The sequence below is a fragment of the Leucoraja erinacea genome, chromosome 19, assembly GCF_028641065.1.
Source record: "Leucoraja erinacea ecotype New England chromosome 19, Leri_hhj_1, whole genome shotgun sequence".
NCBI lineage: Eukaryota > Metazoa > Chordata > Chondrichthyes > Rajiformes > Rajidae > Leucoraja > Leucoraja erinaceus.
In genome coordinates this window covers 33,160,568-33,175,106 of record NC_073395.1, presented here as the reverse complement: position 1 = coordinate 33,175,106, position 14,539 = coordinate 33,160,568, and the positions used below count along the sequence as shown (strand labels likewise).

The window sequence follows — 14,539 nt, the reverse complement described above, 5'->3', positions numbered from 1 at the left end:
GAATTGAACATGAAGTGATTTGTTCTCATAAGAATAAACAGCTGTTGGAAATGTTATGTGCCAATTCTATTTTCCTGTAATGGAAAGGTGACTGTGTGGCAATGTGATTGTGGCTGGAAAGGAGCAAGGACAGGGTGGGAACGCACTGTACATGCTTGTCCATGTGGCCCCAGAAAGCTCATGAAATCCTTGCAGAGAACGCATTCAACTGACTTTGCTGCCATTCATTAGCTCTCTGGTTCAAGGCAGCTGCAAGGTCGTTAACTAAGTGCCACGTACTTTCACAATTCTCCATTATTTCTGTTAAAGGTTCAGTGTGCTTCTGGGTGTAGTGTTAGGCAAAATAAATGGACTGTGACAAGTAGATTGTAGACCTATTGGTGCACTGGGCTTATGTCAGATATCAAAGCTCGGCCGCTCAATGCTAGTGCTCTTTGCCTGCTTCATGCTGGATTCTCCTCCACCTCCCTCTGTTGTACCTACTGTGGGCCACGTTGTGGTACTGGCTGGTCACTCACAATGGCAATGTTCTGCAGCCTGAACCATATGTCCCAAATACTGGCTCTGGCGTTTACTGTAAAGTTCTTCAAAAAACAATGCAGGAGTTGCTCTCAGCCCATCAAATGCCTGATGATCAGTGACATTTCTGGTGAGATTGCTGCTCTCACAGTATGGCCACTCTGCAGAAGTGCCCAGTTATCTGAAAGAATCGTGATGCTAGTAAAGAAAGAATCTCAGTGTGACTGTAACAAGGGGGGGGGTGGAGAGCATTAGTGCAAGATACACAAAAATGCTGGAGAAACTCAGCGGGTGCAGCAGCATCTATGAAGCGAAGGAAATGGGCAACGTTCTGAAGAAGGGTTTCGGCCCGAAACGTTGCCTATTTCCTTCGCTCCATGGATGCTGCTGCACCCGCTGAGCTTCTCCAGCATTTTTGTGTACCTTCGATTTTCCAGCATCTGCAGTTCCTTCTTAAACACATTAGTGCAAAATATATGGATCCAAGCAGGATATTGGTTACCAATCACCATTTGGACCCACACAAACTACCGTGAGGACACTGAATCCGAATCCGTTGATCGGCACAAGTTTTCTTTTCACACAGGCACAGTTCAGAAAACATGCTTGGGGCATTAGTGTAACAATTAATAACTAGACGATGGAGTCATAGATATTTAGTTATCGCATGGCCCTATCTAGGACCATCGTTCCAGGGATTATCTGTCTGGTTGGATACCAGAGAGATGGTGCACCACTCCTCCTAATTGGGCAGTTGAGGGCCTGACCAATCCATTGACAAAATTATTTGGACATAGATAATGTTTCTGCTTGGTCGACAGTCTCAATACTCTGTTTGATTAATGTCCACTTGTTACTGTCGAGTGAAGTAAACCACTTATTACTTGTCAGAATTTTGGATAGTAAATGAAAATTGTACAAGTTGATATCTTACAAGGGCACCTGACAAGACACGAACACATGCAATAAAGCTACTTAAGAATGCGGTCAATGCTAATTTATAAATGATGGCAGGTTAAATGAAAACGCTTTTGCAAAACTATTGTTGGTGCATCCTTATTAAGCCATGGCAAAACCAACATGGGATTGTTGGATGTGTTGCTTATTATTTCCATAATGTACAAGAGAACATCATGTTGAGTGTAGGAGCAAAGAGGTCCTTCTGCAGTTGTACAGGGCCCTAGTGAGACCACACCTGGAGTATTATGTGCAGTTTTGGTCCCCTATTTGAGGAAGGACATTCTTGCTATTGAGGAAGTGCAGCGTAGGTTTACAAGGTTAATTCCTGGGATGGCGGGACTGTCAAATATATGCCGAGAGAATGGGGCAGCTGGGCTTGTACACTGGAATTTAGAAGGATGAGAGGGAATCTTATTGAAATATATAAGATTATTAAGTGTTTGGACACGCTAGAGGCAGGAAACATGTTCCTGATGTTGGGGGAGTCCATAACCAGGGGCCACAGTTTAAGATTAAGGGGTAAGCCATTTCGAACGGAGATGAGAAAACACGTTTTCACACATAGAGTTGTGAGTTTGTGGAATTCTATACCTCAGAGGGCGGTGGAAGCCGGATCTCTGAATACTTTCAAGAGAGAGCTAGATAGGGCTCTTAAAGATTGCAGAGTCAGGGGATATGGGGAGAAGGCAGGAACGGGGTACTGATTGGGGATGATCAGCCATGATCACATTGAATGGCGGTGCTGGCTCGAAGGGCCAAATGGCCTACTCCGGCACGTATTGTCTATTGTCTATCATTACAGTTTCTTATTCCATGATAACATTATTGGGCCAGCATATACTAACTGTAGTGAGCTTCCAAAGCAACAGGGCCAAACCTGCCTCTTCTGCATTTAATGATTTTGATGTACTGACAAAAGCTGTACCGCTATGAAATAGCAAGGCTGAATACAGACATAGGGCCTCGAGTGATGCTGTCACACAGGCAGGCCAGAATGAGCTCCATCCACAGAACAACCCAGAAGAAAACTTTGAGAGTTGTACGAAGTAAGGCTTTGCTACCTGTTTAACTCATCAAGAACTGTGAAAGCTTCTGAAGCTTCCACAATGTCAGAACAAAGCAGAGCAGAGCAGCGGTACCACAACAACTACAAGCGCTACCTCACAGATTCGCCAACCCAAGTTCAATCCTGACCTCAGGCGCTGTCCATGCTGAACCTGAACCTTCCCTCCATGACTGCGTGCGACGTCTCTGCTGCTCTGGGACGCCTCCCACCTTAAAGATGGGTTAATTGACCACTGTAAATTCCCAAATACAGTAGGTTCATGGCAAAGAGAATGAAAGAAGAGTTGATGGGCATATGTGAGAGAGAATAGACACAAAATGCTGGAGTAACTCAGCGGGGCAGGCAGCATCTCTGGAGAGAAGGAATGGGTGACGTTTTGGGTCGAGACCCTTCTTCACCCTTCTTGAGAGAGAATAAATCCACCTGTTTTAGGCAACAAGGAGAAGGGCAAAAGGACAAATGGGATTGCATCCCTGGGAGCCAGCATGAACCTGATGGGCTGAATGGCCTCCTTCCGTATTATTTATTTATTTATTTATTTATTTAATTTTTTTTATTAGAGGCATCTGCATATCATAGTCCAGACTTTGTTTAACGGTTACATATTGAATATCCAGGTTTCCAGGGACCCAGTTACCAAAGTAGCTGGGGTCCTCCTTTATCGGTTACATATTAACATTGCCTCTAATTATTTATTTATATTTATAGATAGGAAAAATAAAGAAAGAAAGAAAGAAAGAAAGAAAGAAAGAAATTAGAAACATAGGATAAACTATCAATAATACAACTTAGGAGATAGGTCCGTGGGTCAGAGAACATAACTATTCATCTAGTCCTGGGTTCAGGCTTCAGTCCGGCCTCCGTGCCGGTCCAATCTACCCCTTCAAATAATCTATAAATGGAGACCATATTCTAGTAAATAATTCTGGTTTGTCAATTAAGACAAATCTAATTTTTTCCAAATGTAAGGTCTTTGACATCTCCATAATCCACATCTTGATTGTGGGGGTTGTTGGGTTTTTCCAACATTTTTATATCAGTTTTTTCCCCCAATTATTATACTTTAATCAAGGAAATTTCTTTGGTTTATTGTGAGTTTTAGGTATTGTTCTGATATGCCCAATAATATTAATTTAGGGTCGGGATCCAGTTGGATATTAACGACTACAGAGATTCATTTAAAAATAATTTCTCCATTATTAAAAGTCATTGGAACAATTAAACATCGGTTTTAAAAAGTTTAAAATGAAATTATTCAAACACAAAAACATTGAACTTACTTCATTGAAAAGATAACAAATAACTCACACTTACTCATCTTCATTGGCACCTCCTCACTGCAATGAATAAGCTCATATCATTGTGAGGTGCACCAGGCAGATGCATCAGCATAACTGCTGGAGAATTGGAAATAGCTCTCACATCCAAATATCAGACCCAAATTGGAAAAGACACCATAGTCAGCAATTCTGTGTCTTAAAGCCCTGTCCCACTGTACGAGTTCAAGAGTTCTCCCGAGTTTGCCCTGATTCGAACTCGGAGATTTACGGTAATGGCCGCTCATAGGTACTCTGGGCTCTCGTGGACATTTTCCAACATCTTGAAAAATCTTCATGAGTCTTCACGAGCTTACAGCATTTCCCGAGTACCTGCCGTTAGCGTTACGAGCCGCTAAGAGACGTCCCCGAGCTCCGAAGTACCCGCTACGGACATTCTACGTGCTTCCACGAGTTTGATTTTTTTTTGTAAATTCGGGAGAGACCTTGAATGAACTCGTACAGTGGGACAGGGCCATTATGCTTTAGTGCAGGAGTGCCAAACTTTCCCAAACTCATTAGTATGTTGTGAAAGTGCTGGCATTTCCTAGCAACTTCTGCTCCACTCTCATGAATGAAAAATGTAAAAATGATCAGAAAATAAGCTGTAAAATGAAACTTTCCACCAGTGTAGGTGCATTGCACTTGCACTTGTAAAGTAATTTTGCACCAACATAGACTGCATGCATTTCTGCTGCAAAAGAGCAGGAAAAGCTAAAGATATTTTGTCTTGTACGAATTATATTAGGCGTTACCTTCACTATTTGAATACCCATGGAATCATCATCAGGATTGCTCCTTTCATTAAAAGCAAAACGCATTGTCTTCTCCCAATCAATTGAGATACTGTGCAAATAGTGGTCTGCGAGCGTCAGCCAAACCTAGAAGCAAATGCACAATACAAACAAACTCAGATTGTTCCACAGTGAAAAGGATATTACAATAAACATTAGATAGTTAACCTTCCTCCGTGTACTTATTAAAGGACACGCAGTCTTTCAAAACAGAGGCAGTTTTGGCTGATATGCTGGAAATATCCAGATCAAAGCAGATGAACATTTTCAAAAATGAAACAAACATTTGGATTAGGGGTTTAAAGGCAGGGATCATGTTTAGTGTCTAGTTTCAGTTATTTAAAAAAAAAAAAAAAAAAGTAACACAACAAAATTCTGAGTATATCTAACACTTCAAATGGTTTCTCCATAAATCTAGAACATAGAGAAGTACAGCACAAGAACTAGCCCTTCGGCCCACAATGTCTGTACTAAACATGATACTACTCTTAACTAATGTCATCTACCTGCACAATATCCATATCCTTCCATTCCTTGCACATCCAACTCTCTGGTTAAAAAGCCTCTTCAATGTTACTATTGTATCTGCCTCCACCAGCGCATTTCAGACACCCACCACCATCTGTGTAAAAAAAACTTGCCCCGAACATCTCCATTAAACTTTGTCCCTTCACATTCATTACTACGCCCTAGTCTTTGGCAATTTTATCCTGAAAAAATGGTTCTGGCTGTCTATCCTATCCTAGACTCTCATAATTGTATATACTTCTATCAGTTCTCCCCTCAGCCTCAGATGGTCCAGGGTGGTGAATCTGTGGAATTCATTGGCACAGATGGCTGTGGAGGCCAAGTCAATGGATATTTTTAAGACAGAGATAGATAAGATTCTTGATTAGTACAGGTGTCAGGGGTTATGGGGAGAAGGCAGGAGAATGGGGTTAACAGGGAAAGATACATCAGCCATGATTGAATGGAGGAGTCGAGTTAATGGGCCGAATGGCCTAATTCTGCTCCTATCTCTTATGAACAGGAGAAAATTATCCATGTTTGTTCCATCTCTTCCTACAGCTGAAACCGTTTAATGCAGGGAACATTCTAGTAAACCACTGCTGCTCCCGCTCAAAAGCCTCCACATCCTTCCTGTAATGGACAACCAGAACTATACGCAACAGAGAGAGGAGAGTAGAGGTTTGGGCAATTTGTGAAAACAAAGACAGCACCTATGTGGAGGACAGCTGATGCCCAATGCTTTGGGCACCACTCCAGGAGTTTAGTGGGTGGAGCGGTGGTGCAGCGGGTAGCACTGCTGCATCACAGTACCAGAGACCGGGTTCAATCCCGACCTCAATTGCTTTTCGTGTGGAGTTTGCACAGTCTCACAGTGTCTGTGTGGATTTCCTCTGAATGTGCCGGTTTTCTCCCACCTCCCAAACGTGTGCGGCTTGAAAGATGAATTGCCCAGTATAAATTGCCCCTAGGGTATCGATGAGTGATAGAATCTGGAGGAAGTAGTGGAGAATATGGGGCAAATAATAATGGGATCTGTGTAGATGATGGTTCATGCTCAAAGGGGTGAAGGACTTGTTTCTGTGCAACATGACTCTAGGACTTTATAACGACTGGGAGGTTCGGCCTGGGACCACACAGTGGTGCAGCTGGTGGAACCGATGCCTCACAGCACCAGAGACCCAGGTTCGATCCTGAACTCGGGTGCCCTCTGTGTGGAGTTTGCACGTTCTTCCCGCGACCACATGGGATTCCTCCGGGTTCTCCGGTTTCCTCCCACATCCCAAGGACGTGCAGGCTTGTAGGTTAATTAGCTTTTATAATTTGCCCTTCGTGTGTAGCGATTGGATGAGAAAGTGGAATAACATTGAACAGGTGATCAATGGTCAGCCGAGACTCATGAGGTCGGTTTTCATGCTGCATTTTTCAATCAATCAATCAATTGTAGGAAGGAAATGCCGGTGCTGATTTACTATAAAGACAGACATAAAATGCTGGAGAATGATGAAGAAGGGTCTCGACCCAAAACACCAGTCATTTCTTCTCTCTAGAGATGCTGCCTGTCCCGCTGAGTTACTCCGGCATTTTGTGTCTATCTTCTGTTAAGGTATGCCTGCTTCATGTTTCAAGGCTTGCTCTGCCATTCGCAGGCCTCATCTCTGCCAATTATACCACACAAGGAATGTCAAAAAGAAGTTTGAATGCCACTTGACGTCACTATTCATGCCCAGAGGCCCCCGGTCTAATTCCAGGGAACATGCCCAGATAGTAATACACACCTTTGGTACCGTTCTATTGCAATGTTTCTAAAGAAACATTGAGCTACATGACATAACTTTCAGGCTGGCATCTGTAAGGAGTGGAGGTTCCAGTCCCAACACTTCTCAGCCTCAAGAGAATACTCTAAAGGCTTTCCATAAACACAGTCTTACACCTTGGTTCATCTTGGTTCTGAATCTTTTCTGTGTCATATAAATGTTCTTGTCTTTACTCAAATTTCCACAAACCCACTGCCCCTTCTCTCCCCATCACCACCACAACCTGAACCCCACTGCCCACCAACTTTTAATTTCACTCCACTTATCTCTTTTTTTTGTATATTCATGAATGCTTATCTGGTGTCACCAAATTCTATACATTAGCAACTCATATTCTATTGCCTTCCTCACCTGGTCTATTTTCTCATCCCCTTCCTCAATTTATTTTCCTACATTTCCAAGAATAGGCTATTGACTATTTTCTATAGCCTGCTGACTTCCATGGCTAAGTTAACATCATTTCATTCAATCCAACAACTGCTCCTTTAGTATTTTCTACCCTCCATCCAATGTCCCAAAATCTATTCTCATGTGAAAGAACACATTTATGGCGCCTGTCCCACTTAGGTGATTTTTCAACGGACTGCTGGTGACCGTCAAGTTACTGGCAGCCGCCTGAACAACGGGGAACTGGAACGGCGACCGTCAGAGAGAGACGCACGCACACATACACACACGCGCGCAAATTGGGGGGGGGGGGGGGGGGGGGGGCCGTCTGAAATGCACATGGTGCAAAGTCAAGGTGATACAGACACATTCCGCGATGAACAGGAAGCTTGGTGCTGTAATTAAGACGGCTAGCACAGTGTACGGTAGGTCCTTTAAAAGAGAGGGTGTACAAGACGGGTAGAAGGGGTGGAGACAACTTTTAAGAAGCCAGACAACTTTTAATAAGCCAGGGATATACAACTGTGAAGTTCGGCGGACATTTAACATTACCGGTCGGTTATCCTTGGTTCTGAAAACTCTTGCTTACATTTTTTTCCCCCCCAATAAGCCAATGAAAATGACCGTTCAGCAAAGGCGATTAACTAAAATTACCAACGACTACCTTCAACTAAATGGTGACCTCACTACAACCGCACCAACGACTACAGGATTATCGATTATTTCCATGGCGGCCATGTTGAAAGATTTGCAGTGACCATACTGAGGCCGCGACTAGTTCCCAGAATGCGGGAACTCCTCGCGACCATAAAGGAGACTCAACAGAGACCACCAGCGAACATGTGGCGACCATGTGGCAAGCGCAGAGTCTCCTGCACTCACCTAAAAAGTCGCCTAAGTGGGACAGGCCCATTACTATTTCCTTCCAAATCATTGTTAGTGAAATGGTCTTTGCTACAAAAGCAAAAATGCAGTTGACTGTCGTTTATAATTCAGTTATTCATTCTTACAGGCGCTTGTGAGATAATAGTATCCTACAGATCTGAATTAAATACCATTTCCACATCATCTTTACAAGTTGTAAAGCACAGAAACAGTTCTCAGCAAACTTGATGAATGCACTGTATCTACAAAAGCTGCGATAACTACACATAACAATCCTATAAATTATTTATGCCACTTATTGTGTAGTATAGCCACTTTGAAGATAAAAATATTTCTGCAAACATTGTCATTAATAAAGACTTAATATAATAATTTAGTTTAGTTTATTGTCACATGTACCAAGGTACAGTGAGAAGCTTTTGTTGTGAGCTATCCAGTTGGCAGAAAGACAAAACATGATTACAATCGAGCCCATACAATACATGAAGACCTCATACACTCGGAAACTACTTACCCTTCTCCTCCAATCCTTTGGAATTCCTGTTGGCAATCTAGCAACAGCTTTCAGAGCATCATACCACTGAAAACAAGGTATAACCTTGGGTTAATTCAGCAAAAACAGTTTCACAAAAGATTAACTTAAACTGCTGCAATAATCACTGAAAATGCAATTCAGTAAAATGATTCTCTGGAGATTCTCTCTCTGTGCTTTAAAAGCTACTGTTTATGCCGGTGAAGATGGCCTTTCATGCTGGTAGCCATGTGAGACTTTGTGCAATTATCAATTTTCTGTGGATGTAACCATTGTGTTCATAAAAGTGGTTGACATATCAAAGCACTTTGGTCAAGCACAATATGTAACTTTTAAATTTTACAGTAGGAAATACATTGACTGTGCTGAGACCCAGTTGATCTCCTTAAATAGACACAAAACGCTGGAGTAACTCAGCAGGACAGGTAGCATCTCTGGATAGAAGGAATGGGTGGCGTTTTGGGTCGAGACCATTCTTCAACTCCACTATAATGCAGCGTCTTAGATCAGTTGCCACAGAGAGAGACGCACGCACACACACACACACACACACACACACACGTGCGCGCAAATTGGGGGGGTGGGTTAAGATGGTTAGCAACTGGGAGATCCAGAAGGCATGGGCAGACTGAGCGCAAGTGCTCGGCAAAACTGTTGTGTGGTCTGCACAGCCTCGCCGATGTACAGAAGCTCACCTTGGGCATAAATACAGTAGATGAGGTTAGAGGAGGTGCACGTGAACCTTTGCGTCAACTTGAAGCGCTGATGTGGTCTCTGGATGGATGCGAGGGAGGGATGTATGGACAGGTGTTACATCTGCTGCAGATGCAGGGGAAAGTACTGGATGGGATGGGATGTGAACCAAGGAATTACAGAGGAAGCAGTCTCTGTGGAAAGCAGAAAGAGGTGGGAGTGGGAAGTGGGTGGTGGTGAGGTCACGTTGAAGATGAAGGAAATGTTGGAGAATGATGTGTTGGATTCAGAGGCTGGTGGGTGAAACCCTGCCTAGGGGAACTTTATCCTTGTTCTAACTGGGGGGAGGGTAATAGAAACATAGCCTTTTAAGGTGTTAGGAGATCAACTACTCACTACGGAGTGCCTGGCCAAGGACCTATCATGAAAACCCTGCTGGTATTAGCTGGTTTGGTGAATTTCTGTAGAATGCCATTAAATATCAAGGGAGCATCCCCCTTACAGTAAATTGTAGGAGTATTTACTTCAGCTTTTTAGCATCTAAGATATGTTGCCTTTGTCTTGGAATCTCCCTACTTTTGAAAATGGTCATTGTTTACTGTGAATGTTGTTTCGCACTCAGCCATAAAAACCCAGGATTGCAAATGTTTGGAAGCTCTGATTGTTTCATGGTCTGAAGAAATGTCAAATGAGCAAACCCCCTCTCAATCATCAATTACCCCATTACATATCCTCTAATGAAGGGAAAGTTATTGGTGCATAACAGGAGGAAGAATATTACCACAAAGACATCCAACAGTAATGTCGGTGGGTTAGAATAATTAGCAAGCCCTCTCTACCTCATATCCAGAACCACCCTTCTTATAGTCTGAAGAATGGTCTCGACCCAAACGCACCTATTCCTTCCCTCCAGAGATGCTACCTAACCCGCTGAGTTACTGAGTCTATCTGGTTATCTACCACTCTTCCTGTATTCCCAGTTTTGACTTTAGTCACTTGGTTAATATTTGGCATTTGTGGAAGAATGTCAAAAGGAGTTCAGTACCTGCTGAAATCCGTGCTTGCTCAGGGATGGCTCGATTGTGAATTTCAACTTTGTATCGACGCCTAAATGGGGACAAAGAAAACATTAATGCCAAAGATAAATATACATGTGGCGTGCATGCAAGGACCAGGAGCAGATTCGACGTGGAGGAAGGAACTGCAGATGCTGGTTTAACCCGGAGAGAGACACAAAAATGCTGGAGTAACTGAGCGAGACAGGCAGCATCTCTGGAGAGGAGGGATGGGTGACGTTTCGGGTCGAGGCCTTTCCTCACAGTATATAGGCAGGGTGGTTATCGATAAAAGGCGGAGAGGGCTCACGAATTATTTATTGAAGAAGGGTCTCGACCCGAAACGTCACCCATTCCTTCAGGCGAGCAGATTCATTTGGCAGTGAGCTGTCAGCTCCACGAATGCAGTAATTGTCTGTTCACCGCCCGCCGCCAGGTTGTAGCCACTGGCCCTGCCCTGCCCTCTCGCCAAACTTCACACCACCTTCACTGACACCGCGGCCTGTTTTCCTCGCAATAACCGCTTGCAGGGTCGGGCTGTGGAAGGTGGATGAGGCGAACATGACCCTTTATATCCAGGATGGGGTGCGGCGGCTGGGAGGTCCACCATGAGCTGTCCACAGAGCACCAGGTGCTGAATGTCTCGCTGTATTGGCCCCAGTGCGGGGATAAATAAAGCTGTTCGTCATTACACCAGGCCAAGAGGGGGCGGATTGTGATCAGACAGCGTTGTTCTCCAGAGCTTGCCTGTACGTGGCTGCTAATGACCGCTGCTTCCTGGTGTAGCCCAGGCCCCGGGCACTGGTGGTTGTGCGTGGGCACCTGTAACCTAGTACAACCTCTTTGTACAGACCTGTCCAAACTCCCGGCTCGCTGGCGTCTTCGCCATATATGCAGCGACGGCTCTCCGTTCCCTTCTACCCCACACCCCGCCGCTGAAGATGCTGCTGCCTCTAGACACTCGCAAAGCTGCTCATGCACAAACAGGCCTTCGCAAAATGCGCATCCAACCCCCGTCAATAACCGTGATCGCTTCCTACTGCGGCCCCGCGGCCCTTTGCAACCCGCTGTTGAAACAAAAATAAAGGCAGATCGAGGGTGATGTTTAAATGTTGGGAAGTGGAGTTTGCTGCGGCGCATGGAACCCCTGGCATTGTCCTGCTCGGCTCGGCACTAGACAATGGAGCGTGCACACGGTGTACAAGGTCCCGTTCTCTGCTGTGGGTTTTACAAGAAGGAAGATACTTCACCTGGTTCCAGTGTGCAGAGCAGCCGGGGAGCGGTCCGGGCAATGCAGCTCCGCTTTTTAAGAACGTTACTGATGATGTTGGTCATGCTCGCCGTGCTTTGCCTTTTCAAACACTTCCCAATACGTTTGCCTGAAGACGGGGACTGTTTACCCTTTTTCATTCCGTATCCTGGTTCAAAGCACAACCCCGAAGCCTTATTCCCTGGAAACAGATTTCGTGTATGCAGATCGTTCAGGTAGGCGCCCAATCTCCTTCGGCATTTCGAGCTCTTGTGCCTCCTTAGGCTTTAATGCCCAAATCTAGCAGAGCCAGCGGTGGCACAGACACCCACTGGTGGCGTTTGCACGGCGGCTTTCCTTGGCGTCTTTGTCGGGGGATATCTGCAGTGCAGCACTCGTAACACGGTGGATTCACTGCAACCGTTGTGACCGCCCACCTTCACACAGCATCACACTACACGAGTATTGCTCCTCACAGACCCACTGCGCCTTCCTCACCCCCTGCTCGGGCAACAGAGTACATGATTATCCTGGTGTAATATAAAATAAACTTTCCAAAAACAGCAACCAATAACTGTGCTGGGCACAGGTATCAATGCCGTTATATTTTAGCGAACGTTGCCACCTTGGAAATATTTACATGTTGTGATCTCATGCATTAATGTGGTTTAATTGGAAGACGTCAAATTCTGAAAGAGCACCTCCAGGAATTAAGAACGCAATTCATCCCCAGCCCTCGCAGCAGCAAATTCACCCCCCCCCCCCCCCCCCCCCCTTACATAAATATGGGGCGAGGCCTCTGCGATACACATCCCGCTTCAATGTGGTTTTCAAACCAATGGCCCATGTAATATATGTAATGGCCATGTAATATAACAACTCGTCTGCCCCAAGGGGTAACCCCCGCCCCCGGACCTCACACACACACGCGCGTCTTCTTTTCATAATAGTCTATTGCAAAGTTGAAAAAATTAGCACGACTTATCTGAAACCATTGACGTATTCAGTAACCAACAGTACTGTATCACCGTGGAAACATCTCCAGATTGCAGATACTGCGGCACTTCATAAAATGCCCCGGTTAAATGAGAATCCAATTGCATGTAAGAAATTTCATGTGCTGGGAAATACACTTCCAGACCTTGACAAAAGGGCACAATTGTACCTCAAATCCCAAGGTTATTTAAAAATCATGTTTTCTCACACATTTTAATATAAACCTTTGTATGGGGAGATGCAGCTGCGAATAGTGAAATGCTTGGACAGAGTGGATGTGGCCAGCATGTTTCCACTACTGGGAGAGTCTCAGACTAGAGGCCATGGCCTCAGAATAAAGGGACTACCTTTAGAAAAGAGATGAGAGGGCATTTCTTTAGTCAGAGGGTGGTGAATCTGTGAATCATTGCCACAGAAGGAGGTGGAGGCCATCAATGGATATTTTTAAGGTGGAGATTGATAGGTTCTTAATTAGTAAGGATGTCAAGGGTTATGGAGAGAAGGCAGGAGAATGGGGTTAAGAGGGAGATATAGATCAGCCATGGTTGAATGGCAGAGTAGACTTGATGGGCCAAATGGCCTAATTCTGCTCCTACAGCTTATGAACGTATTACATTATAAATCATGCCACTGGACATTCCCCAAGTACAAAATTGTTATTAATTTGAGAGACAATGATTTAGGACAATGAAGTTTAAACGTAGCAAGTATGAGGTGCTGCACTTTAGGAGGTTGTATGTGAGGGGAAAGTACACTGTTATAAAGTATAAGGGGAAAAACAATTATCACCATTAACGTATAGAGGGATGTTGGGATCCAAGTTCATAGCTCCCTGAAAGTGGCAACACAAGTAGATAGAGTAGTAGAGAAGGCATATGGTATGCTTGCCTTCATGGGTCAGGGCATTGAGTATGTCAGAAAGTCAGAATGGAGGCAAACAAAGAGGCTGATAAGCCACAGAAGGCGATGGCACAAGGACTCCAGAGAGTGGTGAATCTCTGGAACTCTCTGCCACGGAGGGTAGTTGAGGCCAGTTCATTGGCTATATTTAAGAGGGAGTTAGATGTGGCCCTTGTGGCTAAGGGGATCAGAGGGTATGGAGAGAAGGCAGGTACGGGATACGGAGTTGGACGATCAGCCATGATCATATTGAATGGCGGTGCAGGCTCGAAGGGCCGAATGGCCTACTCCTGCACCTAATTTCTATGTTTCTATGACTGTTGCCTCAAAAACATGGTGAAAGAGGTCCGCTTTAAACGGAAAGAGAGAGATGTGTGAAGCAGGAGAACCTCAGAGAGCCTGTAGACAGAAGCCTGAGCCCAAGGCCTGGTTTATGGGGTGAGAGTGCAATCAGTTGGGCTTCATCCCAGGGTGTTACCACAACAAAGGAAGGCACTTTTCTATTGACCAAAAAAGAAACTGCTGGAAAAACTTGATTAGTAAGGAAAATGTGAAGGAAAATGGACAGTCAACATTTCAGGTCGAGACCCTCCCTCTGGGCTACTAGACCCCTAAACCTCGTCTTGATGCTGGGATAGTACTGCAATGTTACAATGATGCTGCAATGTTGTAAAGAGTTTGTGCATGCACAAGAAAAAGTTACCGTAAAACCAAACTTGCACCTGCACAGCTAATTTATGGGATGGTGTTGTGCAAAGGCAATTAATTAACAACTTTCCAACCAAAAAAATGTATCTTCAACTGCCAAGAGGTGTAACAGCCCACTGTGTCCAATCACCAGTCTACAGAGTCTTGCCAGCATT

The 14,539-nt window shown here is 44.6% G+C and overlaps 1 protein-coding gene across 4 annotated transcripts in view; it reads right to left on the bottom strand.

Moving 5' to 3' along the window:
• The window catches only part of tbc1d30 (TBC1 domain family, member 30), a 69,036-nt gene that overhangs the window by 34,786 nt on the left and 19,711 nt on the right, over positions 1-14,539 (bottom strand). For 2 of the 4 annotated variants that reach the window (XM_055650784.1, XM_055650785.1), the window contains exons 3-5: positions 10,522-10,583; positions 8,766-8,831; positions 4,617-4,742 (exon numbers count right to left, since the gene is read on the bottom strand). In XM_055650784.1, the coding sequence (XP_055506759.1) occupies positions 4,617-4,742; positions 8,766-8,831; positions 10,522-10,583 (254 nt within the window). Of the gene's footprint in view, positions 1-4,616; positions 4,743-8,765; positions 8,832-10,521; positions 10,584-11,781; positions 12,337-14,539 lie in introns of those variants that run through there. The other 2 variants (XM_055650787.1, XM_055650786.1) reach the window with 2 other exon arrangements.